General features: G+C 45.7%; 1 protein-coding gene across 2 annotated transcripts in view; it reads left to right on the forward strand.

Moving 5' to 3' along the window:
• Tbc1d2b (TBC1 domain family member 2B) overlaps positions 1-19,770 on the forward strand; it is a 67,173-nt gene that overhangs the window by 16,729 nt on the left and 30,674 nt on the right. For both annotated transcript variants that reach the window (XM_051207308.1, XM_051207316.1), the window contains exons 2-3: positions 7,784-7,937; positions 17,520-17,688. In XM_051207308.1, coding sequence (XP_051063265.1) covers positions 7,784-7,937; positions 17,520-17,688 — 323 coding nt within the window. The remainder of the gene's footprint in view (positions 1-7,783; positions 7,938-17,519; positions 17,689-19,770) is intronic.

A 19,770-nucleotide genomic window follows, 5' to 3' on the forward strand; every position in this document is an offset into this window, starting at 1 on the left:
ATCTAAAATACTGAAGTCTAAATATGCTTTTAGGCTAAGACTTGGGAGGCAGAGGTAAGTAGATCTCTTAAGTTTGAGGCCAGACCAGCCTACATAAAGAGTTCCAGGCCAGCAAGGGCTACATGAGGAGACTCTGTCCTGGAGGATGGGGGTGGGGGTAAAATGTACTTGTATAAAGGTACAGAAGAACAAGGTCTTTTCTAGGTAAACAGGATGCCCTCCAGGATCCCCCTTTAAAGCTGAGGCAGCCCTAGGCCCCACATCAGACTCAGGTTAGGAAAATCCTCAGGCTTCTCCGGGCCTGGTTGCTTTTAATTTTATTTCTGGCATTTTTTAGTCATGCAGACTTTTTTTTTTTTTTTTTTTTTTTTTTTTTTTGCTTGCTTACATTCTAGCTTTAGAAAGACTTTCTGTTCCAAGAAAATAGAAATGCAAGGATATTTCTTCCGTGTGGCTAGGGGAGAGACTCAACCCTGACACTGTCAGCCTGGAGCTGGCCCTCTAGAGCTGTAGTGGGGAAGTGGCCGGTGGCTGGGATTTGAAGTCTGTCCTTCCAGTTGTCATTTCGGGGCTCAGTCCCAAAGCAGTGGCTTGTTTCCCTTAGGCCCTGTATCACACACAGCTCACATCTGGGCAGGATGGTGTCCTCACTATTTGCTATTCAAGATTTCTGCCAAGCCCTTCCCCATGAATTTCTGCTCTGCTGTGTATGTGGCTCTGTAAACCTAGCCATTCCCTCATCTCCTTAAAAATGCAGTAGAAAACTAAATGTATCTTGCCTCAAGAGGCAGAATGGGGACAAATAGTCTTATTAATTATATAGACATTTTCTTGTAACTTAGTGGAATTTATTCCATTCATTAATTTGTCATGTTCACTATCTTGTTTATCTAATTTGTATTCAGTTTATTAATCTTAAATCAGATTTGAAGTAATTTTCCACGGTGACAGGTTTCTCATGTAGGTAATAATTTGTGGTGATTTTATTTCTTTCCAGATGTTGACTGTTGTCAATGTCATTATTCAATAGTTAATCCTTTGTCCACTGGTTTGATTTGAAATATTAAATATTCTTTTATATATTTAACCATGTATTTTGATTTACTAGCAATATATTCTCGTTTTAATTATTGTGGCTTTCTAACATGCTTTACTATGGTAAGACAATTCTATCCCCATTATTTCAGACTGAACTTTAAATGAATTTTATTATCTCTTTGCCACACTTTGAATTTGGACTAGACTTTTTCAGACCATAAAATGAAGGTTGTCTTAGTTACATAGCTGGGCTGGCTTACTTGCTTGCTTTTTCCTTCCTTCCTTCCTTCCTTCCTTCCTTCCTTCATTCCTTCCTTCCTTTCTTTCCTCCCTCCCTTCCTCCTCCTCCTCCTTGTTTTTCCTCTTTAAACCTGCTTTATTCAGAGAGCCGACACTCTGAGAGGACAGTGGGTTTACATTGCTAAGGGAATCTGTCTTTTGTCTCACCTCCAAATAGCTGGGCATTTGTGTTGATTGCGGTGAACATGTGTCTCAATGTTGTTTGCTAAGCAGAAGAAAACATTTGCCTTCCCCAAGTCTCAGCAACAAGAATCAGCTGGTCTCCTTACAGCCTATGTCCCTACTGATGACTGCTAGCATGTAGTCCTTGCTAGTCTCCCATGTACATGCCATTGTCCCCTTTTCATCTTTAGCAATGCTTGGGGTCAACTTCTAGGAATGAGGTCATGGGTCAAGAATTATTATGGTTTCTAAATGTACTGAGTGAGTGAGTGCGTGCGTGCGTGCGTGCGTGTGTGTGTGTGTGTGTGTGTGTGTGTGCGCGTGTATGCGTGTGTGTGCGTGTGTGTGTGTGTGTGTGTGTGTGTGTGTGTGTGTGGAGATGGGCAGAAGAGGAAGGGAGGGTGGGGAGGAGAAGAAGGGAAGAAGAGGAACACAGGCATGTGAACCACTCTAACCCAGGTCCTCGCACTTTCCCAGCTGAGCCATCTTCCTAGCCCCCTGCACTGAGTTTGATAGGTGACCATTTTGGCCTGGAAGGCTGGAGTCCCAGGGAGTGAACAGCCCAGGCGAGGCAGTCCCAGTGGAGACTGTGCTAGCTGGTGAAGCCCAGCTCCCTGGCTTTGCTGCTAACCAGCCAGGCTCCCCTGAAAGGTCTGCTGAAAAGGTTTGCGCATTCGAGACATAAAAGTCTAAGACAGGCAAAGAGACCAGTAAGTGTTGTTTCATACAATATGCATTATATCTGGACTGCCAACATATAAAATGGCCAATACTTTTGACACTTCCTTTTTTTTAATTAAAAAAGGAAATTTCTGATGATACCAACAACCTTGGGTTAAATGATTTAGTGTAGTATTATTTTGAGCACTGCATTGAAAGCTGACTAGGTTGGAGGGAGGACAGTCCTTGGGTTCCAGAGAAGTAACAGAGGGCCAGGGCCTGACTCGTCTATGAGTTAGTGGGCTTCTGGATTTGATGTAATAGTGGCCTAGGCATAAGAACTTGTGACAGCAGCTGGAGCATCACATGGTACTTCTGAGGTAGCTGTCAAGAACAGTTCCTCCTCGACTGAATGCCAGACTCCATTCTCTGAATAGGTATTTCATATCATGGCTCTGAGAGCATTAGATAGCTACCATGTTAGGATTGTGCCCACACAGCCCTTGTCTGCCCCTACCTCTCACATCACATCCACTCTGGAGACAACCAGCTGGTTTCCAAGATGTTTGGTTTGGTCTTTTATGTGGGGCTCAGTGCTGTATATCAACTGGCATTTGAGCATTCTTAAGCCAGCATAACAACTTAACATAAGAAACCAGGCACATATTATCAAGGCACCAAATGCTTAGATCTGAGACCAACAAGTTAGCTTATGTCTTAGAGAACAATAGAAAAGTAACTCACACTTCGCCCCTTCTGGCTCTTACATTCTTTCTGCTCCTTCTTTTACATTATCCCCTGAGCCTTGGAAAGAGTAAGGTAGATGTTCCATGGATGGCTTTGCATCTTATAGTCATTTGTTTTCAGCACTTGGACTGGTTGTGAGTCTTTGAAGTTACCGCTGCACACTGCAGTTACCGCCGAACGCTGCAGTTACCGCTGCACATTGCAGTTACCGCCGCACACAGCAATTAGAGCTGAACGCTGCAGTTACGACTGTTCACTGAAGTTACGGCTGTTCACTGCAAGGGAAGAAGCCTCTGTGACCTCAGCTGCCAGCAGCACTGTGGACATAAGCAGACACATCATATCCACTTGCTTCCTAGATTGTTTGTGAATATGTGTATATGTACATGTGTATGCATATTCACATGTGTGTGTTTGTACATGTGTGAGCATATGGAAGCTCAGGGTTCAGTCGAATGTCTTCCTTGATCGCTCTACTTTTATTTATTGAGGCATGGTGTCTCACCGAACCCTGAGCTCACAGACTCCAGCTAGTCTGGTGAGCAAGCCTTCTCTGGGAAAGGGTCCTGTCTCTGCCTCCTAAGTGCTGGGATTACAGCAGCTGCCACACTTTACATGGTTTTTACCTGAGTTCTGGAGGCCCAAACCCAGGTCCTCTTGCTTACTTGTTTAATCCCTGAACCACCATCTCTCTGGCTCTTGATTTCTTTTTGAAAGGTAGCAAGCATTTGAAATTATTGCCTCAAGGTGGTTTTGATGCCTGATTGGCCAGAGTTCTGCAACCTGGTAATATGGCAAACACAAAGGGATGTAAGGTCTTTTGCCCCAGGCCTTCAGTGGGGGATGACCGAGATGTTACTGATTGTTCCTAGTTAGATTTAGTCTTCAGAGTTTGAGGGAGAAAGGTTTTCCTGAAGAAAAGCAGATTTCCCCTGATGCCTACAATGTAGGGGACACTGGAGAGGTCAGTGATGGGACACGGTGTGTCCCAAGCATGCTGAGCAGCCAGTGTATCTGAGCCCAGATCCACTCACAGTCAGTGTACAGGCTGGAGGAGGGACATCAAGCAGGTTCCTGTCCTGTCCCTGACTTGAGGTGCATTCCTGTCCTGGGTCTTTCCAGAGCCAGCTTGGTCTTAGGGAGGCTGGGCAGGCAGGGAGCAATTGGAGGGCCAGGTCACCTGTCTTAGGGTGTTGCTATGAAGAGACACCATGACAACAGCAACTTTTATAAAGGAACACATTTAATTGGGTGGCTTATAGTCCATTACTGTCATGGCTCCCAGGGAAGCAATGCAGCAGGCAGGCAGACATAGTGCTGGAGAAGGAGCTGAGGGTTCTCACTCCTTGACCAACAGTCAGCAGGAAGTGGTCTGAGACACTGGGCGTGGCTTGAGCATATATGAGACCTCAAAGCCCACCACCACATTGACACACTGACTCCAACAAAGCCATAACTCCAAATAGTGCCGTTCTCTGTGAGCTTGTGGAAGCCAATTGCGTTCAAACTACCACAGCCCCTAAGTGCATGCCTGTCAGTTGGAGTGACATATGGGGTCTCAGAGCTGACCCTGTCCTTGCCTCGCTGTGTGATTTGGCAAGTCACTTCCCTTCTAGATCCTGAGGGAAAAGGACTGGGGGCTTTAGGCTCTGACTCTGGCCACAGTTCTTTCTCCTAGTAGCTGACTTGCTCTGTGGTTCCTTTCTCTCTCCCATAGAGATTCTTGTGTTTTCTTGCCTCATGGTCAGGCCCAGCCCTCGACATCCAGCCTGAAACCAGCTTGCCACTCAGACCCCAGACTCCACCTGTTGGTCCCTCAAGTGGTCTCAGCTTCTGGCCTGATGAGTCACTTCCTTCTCCTACCCAGAACTGTTTCCTAGCGTACACAACTCCATTTTCACCAACAGTGTGTTGACTAATATCGCCATTGCCTCTGCCAAAGCCCCTTGTCCCGCTGCTCTAGGAAGTGAATGCGTGAGTGAGTGAGTGAGTGTGAGTGAGTGAGTGAGTGAGAGAGTGAGTAAGTGTGAGTGTGTGTGTGTGAGTGAGTGAGTGAGAGTGTGAGTGTATGAGTGCATGAGTGAATGAGAGAGTGAGTGTGTGTGAGTGAGTGAGAGTAAGTGTGAGTGTGTGTGTGTGAGTGAGTGCTTGTGTGTGTGAGTGTGAGTGAGTGAGTGAATGAGAGAGTGAGTGAGTGAGAGTGAGTGCAGGAGTGAGTGAGTGAGTGTATGTGTGAGTGAGTGTGTGTGAGTGAGTGTGTGTGTGTGTGTGAGTGAGTGAGAGTGAGAGAGAGTGTGTGTGAGTGTGTGTGTGAGTGCATGAGTGAGTGAGAGTGAGTGAGTGCGAGTGAGTAAGTGTGAGTGTGTGTGTGTGAGTGAGTGAGTGAGTGCTTGTGTGAGTGTGAGTGTATGAGTGCATGAGTGAATGAGAGAGAGTGAGAGTGAGTGAGTGAGTGAGTGTGAGTGAGTGCATGAGTGAGTGAGAGTGAGTGCATGAGTGAGTGGCCTGGCCTGGGCCATGCTGAGCTGCCTCCCCTGTCTGCCACCTCTGCTGGCCTGCCTGTAGGCTTTTACACATGCCCCTCTGCCTGGTGTCCCTTCTCCCTTCAAGACCAAGCTTCTGAGTCACCTCCGGCTTTGCTGCGTATTCCTTCACTTGGTACCTCTCCTGCTCAGGGTCTGTCACTGAAGGACAAAATGAACTGAAGGACAAAATGAACTGAAGGCGAGAGACAGTAGCCTGCTGCTGTGCGGGCTAGTAGTCTGCCTGCGACAAGCAGACATAAAACTAGAAAGACAGTTCCCAGCCAGACTGGCCAGTGGGCAAGCTTGTGGTGCATTTTACTGATTGATGATTAATGTGAGAGGGCCCAGCCTACTATGGACAGTCCCACCCCTAGGTGAGCAGCGCGCCTCCATGGCCTCTGCTTCATCCCTGCATCCAGGTTCCTGTCCTGTCTTTCCTCACTGATGGACTGTGATCAGAAACATGTAAGCTGAGGAGGTTCTTTCCTCCCACGTTGCCTTTGGTCATGGTGTTTTATCACTGTAGTCAAGACACTGCATTTGAAGCTCTCAAGCCTTTGGGGGATGTGTCCTAATCTTTGACTTCCTTTCCCCACACTTTACCTTTGCTGTTTGCCTGGGGTTCCTTCTGCAGAGCCGTTGCCTTACCCTGTTCCCTTTCTCAGAGCTCTCAACCTCTGGTAGAAGCATGTGATTTGTTTTCTTTCTAATGGGCCGGGCTCCGGGTTCCAATAGCTAACAGGTGCTCAGTAAAAGCTGCTGAATGGGAGGCTGAAATGAGTGCTTGGCCGATAGTGAAGCATTTTCCATAAATGCTCAGAGATCCTGCAGTACTCATTTTTCTTTACCTTGGGCCAGGTATGCAGATGTTAGCACAGAAGAGCCCAGGCCAGTCAGAGTGCCTGAAGGTTGTTCTAGATGTTAACATTTTGGTGTCTAAACCGATTACATGCTGTCAGACATGCATTGCCTGTGATCTGGGAAGCACTGTGTCTGAGGTCTGCACACTGCACTGTTTGCCAGCATTGACCAAGTCCCCACAGTTATGGCATAGCATTTGTCTTCTCGGAGGGGGGTGGCCTGGAGCTATGTGACCAATATTGTTTGTTTATTTGCAACTTGGTTCATAATTTGGTTCCCTTGTATCTTGGTTCATTGTATGTGCACATCTATATGTTTAATGTGTAGTATATGCATGTCTATGGTGTGTGTGTGTGTGTTCACATGCTTGTACATGTACCAGAGGAAGACACTGAATGTCTTCCTCTGTCATACTCTAACTTAATCACTTGAGAAGACAGGTATCTTGCTGAACTAGATTAGTAGCAAGCAAGCTCTCCTGGTTTTCTGTCCCCACTCTCACAACCCTGGGGTTATAGGCAATCCTAAGTGACTATTCCTGACTTTTTACATAGGTTCTAGGGTTTTGAACTCAGATCCTCATTTAATGAAGCAAGAACTCTTACCCACAGATCTCTCCCTGCTGCTCTTGGTTGATCTTTTCTTTCTCTCGCCCCCCCCCCCTTCAAATGTAGTTGTGTTACAGAATGAAATTCACTCTTTGGGTAAATAGTTCTGCATCTTTGCATCAGTGCTTAGAATCATGACTACCATAATGGTTGTGATAGGGGATAATCTCATCATCCCTGTCTGTCCAGTTTCGCCCTTTTGTCAGTTCCTGTTTCACCTTCAAGCCTAGAAACCCAACACTTGCTTCTGCCCTTGTAAGCTTTCCCTTTTGGGTTGTTTGAAGACATATAAAATGCTGCATTTGTGACGTGGCTTCTTCCACTTAGCATATGCACATAACCGTCATGGGTTCTATGAGTCCATAGTTGCTGCTTTTGTTGTGTGGGTACGCCAGACCATTTATCCATCTACCAGGTGGTGCATATTCTGGGTTACTGACTTTTTTAGCAGCTGTGAATAAAGTCCCTATAAATGTTCACGTACGAACCACACCTTCTAATAGTGCCACTCCCTTTGGGGGCCATTTTCTTTCAAACCTCCATAGTTACTCCCATCACAATCATGGCAACCACAGTACACATACTGTGGTTCGTGTTGTGTCTCTAAGGGCTCACATCTGGGTAATACTGTTGATGGCTTTTCTTCCCTAACAGCCAGATAACAAGGAGGATGCTTCAGCTCAGCTCAGCTTCATTTCTCTGTGTTCTGTGTCTGAAGTGTGTAGTTGGTTGGTCTTACCACCATGTTCCCCTGGGCAGCCAAGTTGCTCTTTTCTTAATGCTTCTCTCTTGCATATGCACAGACTGTACACAGACATTTTTTTTTTTTTAGCTCTTTATTTTACTGGTGGCTGTAACAAGGTTTCCCCTCCCTCATTCTAGGCCCCCAATCGTGAGCTCATGACTTACTGGCTGCAGGAACTTCAGCAGAAAAGATGGGAATACTGCAACAGCCTGGACATTGTAAAGTGGGACAGCAGGACTTCTCCCACCCCGGGGGATTTCCCTAAGGGCCTGGTAGCCAGAGATAACACAGGTAAGACCCAGGGAAGGGGTGGGGCTCCATGTCTGCTCTTTCAGGGCAGCCATTTGACAGAGCAACTCAAATTATCAGTAAGTGAAAATGAGTTCAGAATAAAAATGACGGCAATCCCTTATGATGGCAGTCAACAATGCCAGGTGAGGTGCTCCAGGGACAGAGCCATTTTCAAGCTAGCACCGGCCTGGGTGTCAGGCAAGGCTGATGCCAAGCATATGGCAGAGATGACAGAGGAGAACACCTGTGTATAACTGAAATCACGACCCACAGTATATACCTTCTGATCTGGCTCCAAGGCTAGCCTGCCCTCCACCATAATTAAAGATGAAGTCTACTCACTTATGTATCCATGCTTGTGCCAACTTACTGACGGGTTGCATTTTTAATGTGCCAGAAAAGTAACAGCATTGCACTGAATATTTTCTTCCTATTTCTTAGGAAGGCCTTAAAAGTCATGGCATTTTCATAGATCCTAGTGAGTCCTGGCTGTTTGCACCTTAAAGAGAATGTGCTTTTGTACTTGAAAAGCAAACTGAAGCCCCATGATCTTCTTGTGATTGTTGATTGTACTGAGCACTGGAAAGAGTGGGCTAGTTACTTGCAGACCATCTTGCGGATACCTCTCCCCCTCTAAAGGCTATAGGGTGAGGCTGTTTCTCATGGCTCCCCTTTTCAGCCTGTTAGAATAAACCTGGAGCTCTTCAACTCTGAAGTGAGCTCAAAAATAGCAAAAATATTTGCGCGGGCATATGTGTGTGTGTGTGTGTGTGTGTGTGTGTGTGTGTGTGTGTGCGCGCGCGCAGCTGTATGTACTACAGTAAGTATGTGGAGGTCAGAGGACACTTTCTCTCCTTCTACCATGTGCCTCCTGGAGATGGATTTGAACCAGGTCATCAGCCTCAGCAACAAGCTCCTTTACCCACTGAGCTCTCTTGCCAGCCCTGTCCTAGCATTCTTAGTTAGGTATTTTCAGATAGGGTCTTACTGTGTAGCCTTGGTTAGTCTGGAACTCACTATGTAGACCAAGCTGACCTTAAATCCTAGAGATCTACCTACCTCTGCATCAGGTTCAGTAGTTAAAGGATATGACACCATGCCTGGGCTATACTAGCTCTTCAAAGGAGTGCACATTAAAATTGAAACCAGTACAGGTTTATCATGCACTTCCTCGAAGAGCTATGGTCTGCGCTCTGTAAAGCATATGGGACCCTCTGCTCAGCAGAGCAAGGGCAATGGCATCTGAGATCTGTCCACAGATTGGCTGTCTTTTTCTGGAATCACCATCTTAAGACAGGGACTTTCCAGCCTGGCTTTTCCTGGTTGGGCGATTTTCAACAGACTGTCCATGCTAATCAATGAGAGGACCCGCCTATGTTTGTACCTGCGGATGATTTTCTAGGAGCCTTGTCGTGGGGTCTTAGAACTTTGAGTCTCCTCAGCAGATGGGAAAGCCTTTCTGTTCAAGTGCATGCCCATCTCTAGTTTAGAAGTGGCTGCCTGTCACCTGAGGCTTAGTTTTGTTTAGTTTGATTTGATTTTATTATTTAATTTTTATTTTCATTGTTTTGAGTCAGACTCTGTAATCTAGGCTAACCTTGAACTACTGACCTCCTGCCTCGACCTCCCCACACTGGATTACGTGTTTGCACCACCGTATGAGTTTATAGGGTCCTGGGGTGTGGTAGGCAAGCACTTCTCGTTGAGCTGCTTCTTTATCTTTTTGGTTTTTGTTTTTTTGAGACAGGGGCTCATGTAGCCCAGGCTGGCTTCAAACTCATTCTGTAGCTAAGGATAGCATTTTACTCCTAATCCTCCTGCCTCTGCTCCTAACCCATAGACAGAGGTATTCGGAAGCCACCATTATCAGTCTTTTCCATGACAAGAAGCTCTATATCAGTTTCAGGGTCACTCCGGACACTGGGAAAAACTATAGGGGCATGGGTAGCCTGCATACTAGTGGCCTTTGGCACTGAAGACACTCCCTTTGCCTCCACCCTGGGGACACTGATCAGTCCTCTCTAGCCAGAACCCGGGGGTGTAGCTAAGGGCAAAGGAGTAGTGCCTCGTCCTGGAGTCCCTCTGTCACGTCTGTCCTGCCTCCTTGCCGACCAGATGGTGAGGTTGGGAAGCAGAGCAGTCATCTCCAGCTCACATCCAGTTCCTCTTCTCTGCTTTGAACATTCCAGGTATGGGAAATAAGAGTTTGTTCACTCAGCAAGTGCCTGACATGAGCGCCAGTCTCGCCCCTCAAGCAAGAAGTGCAAATGAGGGAAGTGCAGGGCAGCCTGGGCCCTCGTGGGCTGAGCTCAGCATTGGGTCGTGGGGCCTCTCTAAGGGCAGGACGGCCAGCACTCACCCAGAAAAGAGACAGACAGGATGGCGGAGAGCCAGAGAAGGGTCCTTCCGCATTACCACAGGCCAGTAGGGCTGCAGGAGCCAGCAAAACTCAGCCTGGAAACCCACCCAGACCTAGAACAGACTGGGAAAGCCTTAAAAACTGAGGTGGTTAGCTAAAGCGCAGTGAAGTTTTGAAAACACTATGTATAGAAATAACTAACGTTAAATGTCTTATAAATTCTAGATAGAAATTACAAGGAAGGACAGATATTGAAACCTTGAACCACTGATCCATTGTCAAAACCATAGCTCTCCAGGAAGAAAAACATTCTGTCTAGAGGAGAAAGTCGCGAAGACCAGGGATGGGAAAGATGGCTCAGTTGGTTGAGAATGCTTGTTCCTTTTTAGAGGACCTCAGCCTGTAACACCAGTTCCAGAGAATCCAGTGCCCTTTCCTGGATGTACATGGCACATACACACATGGGCATATACACATAAGAAATTTAAGGAGAACTGTATTTCAGACCCATTAGTTTCATCATCAGAGGGAAAAACTGGTTAACAGATAAAATTTTGGATATACGGCAATATCCTTTAATATTCTGTAGTCATGCTATGGCAGCCCACCTTAACCGAACTGTGCTAACTCTAACTTGACTAGAAGATGACTGTTTTTCATAACACTGGTTTGCATGAAAAATAAAACTTGCCCTATGTTGTTTCCTAGTCATCCAGTCACCTCCCCCAGTTGAACCTTGTAGTCTGGAGTGCCCACCCATCATGACTCTCCAGGGACCTAAAGACTGTGGAGAAAGACAGTCAGAATTGATACTTTGCATGGAGAGCCATGTGTTTGTCTTGGAAGGCAGTCCTGTCCGGAAGCCTTGTGGGCCTGACTTAATGTCTTCACTCTAATATTTACTGGTCATCAGGCTCTGAGCAGGTCACTTACCCACGACTACAGGAGTACACACTGAGTTGTGAAAACAGTTTGTCCTCTCTCCTTCACAAGGATTAAAAGGAAAAGCACATTGAATAATTCCACACCTGTGCGTGCATGCACTCGTATGTATGTGTATACACACATACACACATGCACGCACACACAGGCATATACAGCACACAGCCCTTCTAATGTGATCGTGAGTGGGTGAGGAATTTATTGCATTTACTAGGAAACTGGATTAATAAGAACATTATTCCCTTTTCTCACTTATGGGCAATTCAAAGCTGGAGAACCGACTCCTCAGCCACATCTTGTGGGTGCTATATTATTTATGATTTAATAAAGCTTGCCTGAGGGTTCAGAATGCAGAGCTAAAGTAGCCACAAGCCACAGAGACCAGGCAAAGGTGGTACACACCTTTAATTCCAGGGAGATATAAACAGATGGATCTCTGTTAGTTCAAGGCCACACTGAACTACACGAAATTGATCCAGTGTAAAAGAGAAACAGCTCACACAATGGAGATCTCAACACTTGGGATCATGCGCCTTTAATCCCACTTCTGGGGGGGGGGGTATATAAGATAGGAACAGGGCATTTAGTATTCAGTCTCAGAGATTTATTCTCCAGGCATGTTGAAGAGTGCATAGCAGTCTAGGATTGCAGTCTGAGGTTTTCTGGAGATCATTGCACTCTGGGGATTCATGGAGACAGAATACACCCATTTCAGTCTGAGGTAGAGGTAAGAGCTACTGACTTGGCTGTTTCGGTTCTCTGATCTTCAGCTTGAACCCTGATATCTGTCTGTTGGCTTTTATTATTCATGTTGCAAGTCTAACTGTTCCATGATTAGCAATAAGTTCCTGACTCATGCTTACTGTCTCTGGGATGGCACTCATATATCACAGAACTCTTTCACAGAGACTTTCCCCTTCTCTTCAGCAGTGACTCTCTTATGGCCATTCCTCATGGCTACATCAAATGGTTAGAAGGAAATGTGGGGAGCCAAGTAGTTTGGCTGAATGTATGGCTGTCAAGACCACAGACTCTTAAGAGAAATGGGGATGGACAGTTGGTTGTGAACTATCACTGTCCCATAATTAATTGCCTGTGTTTCTGTGTTCTGTGTCTTCTCTGGAGTAAGAGACTATTACCTGTGTGGATGTTCAGTTTTTCAGTCAGGAATTAGAAAGGGGGTGATTTTGTGCCTCTTTGTGTGTTCCGTCTGTTATTCCTTCCCAGCCTGGCTTCTTAGGTGTGTGCCTCAGACACCATCCCCCACTCTGCTGAATTTGGTTGGATAAGGACCTCGTTTCAAATTATTACTTCAGAAAGATTAAAAAAAATCAACTGTCTACATGTTGAGATCTTTTAGCTATTAAGAATCAAGGGTATACCGCAGGTTTCCATATTTGAGAGTCCACATACTGAGTACAGCTTTAAGGTAGATGTCCAGGCCGCCTGTTCATTCTTCACAAGACCTGAAGAGAAAGAGCAGAGTTACTAGGACCTTGTTCTTGGCGAGGCTTCCTGAGAGTCAGGCATATGGAAGTACTCATTGCCCTACCCTGCCCTCCCTCCTTCCCAGTCCCATGCATTACTTCAGGGCCAGGGGCTCTTATCTCAGGCTGGAGGTTTTAGTGGGCTGAGTGCTTCTACATGGTTGGTATTTCTTAAGAAAATTGTATTGTGAAAACAACTTGAAGTAACCACATTTCCTCCTCTACAGAAGTGTATCACCTCCTTCAACGGTCACACCTTCTGCAGTTTCCGTATGAGTGTGGGCAGGGGACCCTCTAGACCAGTAGTTCTCCACCTTCCCAATGCTGTGACCCTTTAATACAGGTCCTCATGTTGTGGTGACCCCTAATCATAAAGTTATTTTCATTGCCACTTCCTAACTAATTTTGCTACCATTATAAATTGTAATGTAAATATCTGCTATACAGGATCCTGTCCCCCAGGTTGAAAACCACTGCTCTAGGACTTTAGGCTGCAAGGAGGCCTGTGGGTGGAGCACAGAGCTGGCACTAGTGCCACAATAGTCACGTGCCATCTTTGAATGCCACAGTCCTGTGCAGTGATCACAGTGTGTGTGGTACCCTGTTTGTGAAATGCTGTGAAACCCCGTGCAGCCATGGTTAATAGCAGTGTTGTCCCTGAGAGGCTGTGTCACTGTGATTCGGCATATCTCAGCATCCCCTTCTGAGAAACAAGATGTCTTTGGAAGTCAGGCTGTGGGAGAGAGGACATGGGGGAGACGATAATGTGGAGTGAAAATTGAGCTCTGTGTGGCCGAGCCTCTAGCAGCTATGGAGGTGTTCTGACCCTGGCTCTAGGCTTGAGTCTGTACAGGTGAAGAGGGGTTGCTGTGACTATAAATGACAGCTGGACCTGAGATTGCTGAAGATCAGGGATGAATGGGAGAGCGGAGTGGGGAGCTGACTCTGGTGAACCCCTGCTAATCCAGGGAACTTAGCAGGGAACGGCAAGAAGAGGAAAGTCGAGAGGAACCATGAGTGTCAGTCCATTGAGAACTGTGGAGGCCTCTGTCACCTCCTGCATCATTTCCTCAGGCTACAGGAAGCCCTTCTTGCCTCATAGCCACATGCGGTCATTAGCCGTTCAGCCAGCCATGTTACCCATTTCAGTTAAGCCCTTCTGCTGCTCCGTGTTTGCTGTTAGTGAATCAGTCAGAGCCCCAGGTCTCAGGCTGAGTTCTTCGTGTGAATCATGAACAGATAGACCAGCCTTAACTTAGGCACATAGGCTGGTCCGCCCTCGGGGCTCTTAGAACCCTGTGGCTGCTTGGCTCCCTATGGGAACTACAAGCCTCATGAAGGTATCCCTGCTCCTTCTGACCACTCACTCCTATACAGTCTGGATTGAAACTCAGTTGGATGCCTTTTGGAGGCAGGAATTGTAGCTCCATAGTGGAGTACTGGTCTGTCAAGCACAAGAGCTTGATCCTCATTAAGCAAGTGTATCCAATCCTCCCCCACCTATATGGAGATGCCAGTTCCTTGCCCCTCACCCCCAACTGGCGTGGGGAGAATGGCCATCTTCCAAATCTCTGGGTCATGCATGATGCCCTTTGCTGTCTGTGGAGGTTTCTGGCAAGGTGAGAGCAGGAAGGGAGGGTACAGACTCACAGAGGCAGGCCAGTTGAGTGGAGGCACTTTTCTGGGACAGCTGTGACAGGAAATGGGCACTACAGGGAAGCTAAAACTATCTGAGTTGCTGAAATCCAGGGTTACCCTAGAACAAGCCCCTGGGAAGTGCAGATGTTGCAGTCTAAGCTCTCTTTAACGGTTCTTCAGCATTGGAAATGCCTAAAGAGAATGGAAGACATCTGGGGCAGATGTTTTCTTCCCACTGCAGTTGCAAGACAGAGGGCATGCTCAGAGCAGACCCAAACCCGGTTCTTCCATAGGTTCCCTGTCCCCTGCTGTCCTTCTAGAGGCTTCCTAAATGCTACTGTCAGGGCACACAATGAAGAGAAGCCAGCAGCTCTACTTTTGGGTGAAGGGTTTTAGAGATCAAACCAAACCAAAAACAGGCAAAAGTCAACTGAAACTGCACTAACCATAAAAATGTACTCAGGGCTGGAGAGGTGGCTCAGCAGTGAAGAACACTTGCTTGAGTTCTTTTCCCAACACCCACATGGTAGTCTACAACCATCCATAACTCCAGGTCCAAGGGATCTCACACCCTTTTCTGACCTCCATGATAAACATATACATATACACATACACATACATATAGCACAATGCTCAAACATGCAAAAGTTAATAAGCAAATAAGTAAATAAGCAAGCCCAGCTGGGAAGGTGCTTCTTTTCCAGGTAAAGTGATGAGCCTTGAAGATCATTTCCACACAAGACCCCAATAGAAACCATTTCTGCAGCATGGTCTTCCATGGTCTCCCTGAAGACCCTTTGTGTCCCTGCACCCTCCAGTTCTAAAGCCCTTCTTGGGTGGACAGTGGTTTGCGGCAAGCCCTAGGGTTTTCATGGTAATAAGATACCTTGCCACACTGGAGAGTGACAGCCTTTTCTACCTGAGGGGCCTCACCACCTCGCTGCCAGCCCACACAGGAAAGAGTATTGCACTTGCTGATAGTAGGGGTGGATACAGCTGGTTGCTTGTTTCCTGGCTAGGCTTAGAAGTGCCATGCTCTTACTCAGGTTGGGTCTGTGAGAGGCCAGCCTTCAGGAAGGCTGTAGGACAGCTCTGCCTTTCTCTGAGGTGAAGAGTAGAACCTCCATCCCTGTGTGCCCATGGACTAACGCAGGAACTCACAGGTGGTAAGTGCCTGCTATATTTTGGCTGTCAGGTCAGAACAATGTCTTCTTTGCTTCCTAGCCATGTGTGTTACTGCCAAAGCAGGTGACTGTTTTATCCCTGGCTCAGGCTTTTAGTGTCCTGTCACAGTAGCTAGTGACTGGGCTGAATTAGTGGTGCCTGAACTTTTTTCCTTTGCTCATTAGATCCTCTTTCCAAATGAAATCTTGAGGGGAACCCCAACATTTAAGTGAAGAGAGCAGCCACAATGCTTACCCTCGTCTCCCTCCCACAGTCCCCAGGCATCTCCTGGAACCCTAAGACCCAGGACTCCTTGTGTTCTGTGGTGACTGGGAGCTTGCCATGTTAACCTTTAAAGAATTCGCCTTTAGGATAACAGCTCTGTGTCACTGGTGCTTAAGACATGATAACATATGCATAAGTTGTGGGTTGTTCCCTCTGACAGCCATCCCTTATTCCTGTCACACTCAAGACACTTTTACAGGGCGTTCTTGGAGCCTTTCCCACTGACACTGACAGTAGTCAACTTAGTGAGCTGCCTACAAAGTGCAAGCCTGCAAGAAGACATTCCCAGCTAGGACATCCGTCTCCAAGAGTTGTTGCTGCCCAGGATTCCTGAGCCCTGCTGTCTTGACCAGCTTTTTTGTAGAGACCAATCCTAAGCAGCCCTGGGGGATGCTGGTCCAATTAGAAACTAATTTTCTTCTTGGCTGTCTGTGGTTAACAGTTCTATTCTAATTGTGTTTTTACATTAATATTGTGAACACTTTATTTAAAAGACATGTAGTCAAAACTGATAATTATGAAATTACATGAAGTTCTATTTATAAACATTCCTCATTCTAAGCGTTACCACTAAAAAATAAGTACAAAATGTTTGGATTGTTAGGTTTGTTTCTTTAAACATGATACAAAACAAGTAACAGTATTGTCTTTGTGTTTATTAGATGGCTTCATCTGTTACTATTTTTGTCATTTTTTTGACACTTTTTATTTCCTAGCCCTACCTGTTTCTAATTTTGAGACAATTAGCAGGTTGCTTGAAGCAAATATTATTCAAGCTATAAATATTATTTTCAAGTAATCTTGGGCATCATATTATTTTAAGCTGGAACATCTCCAGAGATTACATTTTTTTAAGTTGTTTTATTGTATTTATATGTATGAGTGTTTGGCTCTGTGTGTGTGTGTGTGTGTGTGTGTGTGTGTGTGTGTGTGTGTGTGTGTTGTTTGTAAATGCTCCACATGACGGCAGTACCTTTAGAGGCCAGAAGAGGGCATCACATCTCCTGAAACTGGAATTATACCCTGAGCTGCCACATACATAGGTGCCAGGGAACTGAACTTGGATCCTTCACAAAAGCAGCTAGTGCTCTTAATCCCTGAGCCAGCTCTCCAGTCCTCAAAGCTTACATTATAAAGAAAAGTTTTGAACCTGAACCATGTCTGGGCATCATTGTTTTTGCCTGTGAGCTTGCTGAGCCCCTATACGGTGAGAAAACTTATTTTTTCACTGTCACAATTTACAGATACTAGAAAACATGTTCATATCTGTAATCTCCGTTTTCCTAGAAGAAACAGAATAAATAAGTGTACAAAGCTGATCCTTGCTTTGCTATTTTCAAATAACAGTTTAATCCTGGAAATTGTTCCTTGTCGATACAGGTAAGTAGACCATGTCACACGGTTACTGATCTCAAAGACTAGACGGGAATTCTAGCCTTTTCTCTCTCCCTGAACAAGCAGTTAATTTTGGTGGCCCTGAAACACTTCGTAACCTTTCTATGAGAAGTGTGACTCTACTTTAGGTGAAAGTAGCTCATGAGCACAAAAGCCACCTACAGACTATGTTTTTATTCAGCATGTATCAAAATGTGCTACCCCACATATGGTCGATATTCTTATGTAGTGTAGCAAGTCAGTGTTTGATCTGGGATGACAGGTTCCCTGTGAAAGTTTGGGGTAACTGACAATTGTTTACCTTTCTTTCAGATATAATTTTCCAGCACCCAAATCCTTCTGCAGAAAAAGCCAGAACTGTGCTCGCCGTGGAAGCTGCCCCCGGAGAGCTGGTGGGAGACCGAGCTGCTCGCCAGCCAGCCCCGGGGCATCCAAATTCCATTAACTTTTACTCTCTGAAGCAGTGGGGTAATGAGCTCAAGTAAGTCTGGGAAGTAGCATATGCTATTGAAGATGGATTCTCTTGGATAATGAGTTATAATGTGGGTTATATGTTTATATGTGACATTATAAAGCCACTTTACATTTATGAAGGGTCTTTGTGCTCTGCAGCTCTTTCACATAGGTCATGTTTTAAAAGCTTTAAACAGTATGCCTGTTCTGTTTTTGGGGCCATGCCAAGAATCATCACATGGTTTCTTCTGATTGCCTGGCTCTGTGTGGTAGATCAGATGGCTGACATTTTAGAGACTGAAACTGGCTGAAGGGGGTGGGGCGGTCTGAGATGACAAGGCTTCCAGATGCGGGGCCAGGTTTCTTGCCTCCCCAGCTTCACCCTCTTCCCAAACCTCAGGGCTGGCCCAGAGTCTCTGCTGTGGGCTTTTGTGCTCTGTCTGTGCATGAGAATGGAGGTGGGTTTTTGTTTGTTTGTTTCATTTGTTTTATTTGATTAGTTTTTAAGGAAGGCCTTGTTGAGATATATGTATGTGTGTGTATATATATATATATATATACACACACATACATACATATGTATATACATACATACACACACACACACACACATACATATAATTCACCCATTTACAATATAGTATTTTGTGGGTTTTGGTATGTCCAGAGTTATATAATCAAATTTAGACCGTTTTGTTGTTATTGTCTGTTTGTTTAGCCAGGGTCTTGCTAAATGGCCAAGGCTAGTCTTGAACTTGCAACTTTCCTACATGTATGAGCCTGACTCATTTTAGAATATTTTCATCACCCCCAAAAGTTAAGCAGTCCTCTCCAGCCTCCCTTGCCTTCTTCCCTCTCTCTCTTCAGTCATAGGCAACCACTAATCTGCTGTCGGTTTGTATGGGTTTGTTTACCCTGAACTTTTCATGTAGCTGGGATTGCACAATATGAGCCCTCTGATATGTGGCTTTCTTCACTTAGCATAATGTTTTCAAGACTTAGCAAGGTAGTAGTATATAAGTATCTCATTTTCTTTAGGACTAAATACTGTCTATCCCCTTATATACGATCCTAGTTCCATTTCCTGTTGCTGAGGTAAAGTGCTCTGACAAAAGCAACAATTGTAGAAAAGTCAAGGTGGCAAGAACCTGAGAGAGCTAGGCAAATCCAGACAAGAGCAGAGAGGAAAGAATCTGTGCATGTTGTGCTCAGCTCACTTTCTCCCCATATATATATATATATATAGTCAGTCCAAGGCACACGCAGCTCTTCCCATATCAATTAATGTCATCGAGAGAGTCCCCCACGAGAGAGTAAGCACTCTTACCTACCATCATATCTCCCCAGCCCCAACTGTCATCTGTTTGATCCTAGCCACCCTACCTAGTGCAAATCGGCTGGTGTCTTATTGTGGAATTGGTTTGTATTTCCGTGATGACTAACAATACTGAGCATCTTTTTTGGCCATTTGTGCATCCTCTTTGAAGCAGCATTATGTTGGATCAGTTCAGATCCTTTGCCTGTTTTAAATAGTATTGGCTTGTTATTATTGAGTTGTGTGTGTTATTTGAATGAAGGAGATTCATCGATGTTGGCAGCAATACACTACACTTAAGAGACTTGGCTTGTTAGGAATGGGAGTTAGCAGGACAGTTTGTATTCTGCATTTGTGGAGCACCTGGAAGCTTTCTGCTCTACTGTAGGACCCAAGTACTGCCAGCCAGCTGTGCTCCACTGGACATTCAGGATGCCCTAGAAGCCACCACCTAAGGGCTCACTGCTGCAGCAAGTGTCCTCCCATATCTCTTTCTATATGTGCCTTTGTGATTGGTTACATATAATAAAGTCATTTTTGTGAGTGTGTTTTCTGTTCTTCAGACATAACTTTGTATTGAAACTGAGTAGACTGTGGCAGGGGTCTCCAGACCTCAGAAGACCAGCACATGAGAAAGAGGTCACTATGAGGCCTGGCCACTCTGCCTCTGGCCTGAACAGTGGCCCTGCCCTCCTGGTCCTGCTCTACTCCATTCCATCCACATTCTGTCCCCTTGCTTCCAACTACATGCTGGCCCTGCACCAAAGAGTTACACGGATAGCAGCTGCACCAGAT

The sequence above is a fragment of the Phodopus roborovskii genome, unplaced genomic scaffold (genome assembly GCF_943737965.1).
Source record: "Phodopus roborovskii unplaced genomic scaffold, PHOROB, whole genome shotgun sequence".
Classification (NCBI taxonomy): domain Eukaryota; kingdom Metazoa; phylum Chordata; class Mammalia; order Rodentia; family Cricetidae; genus Phodopus; species Phodopus roborovskii.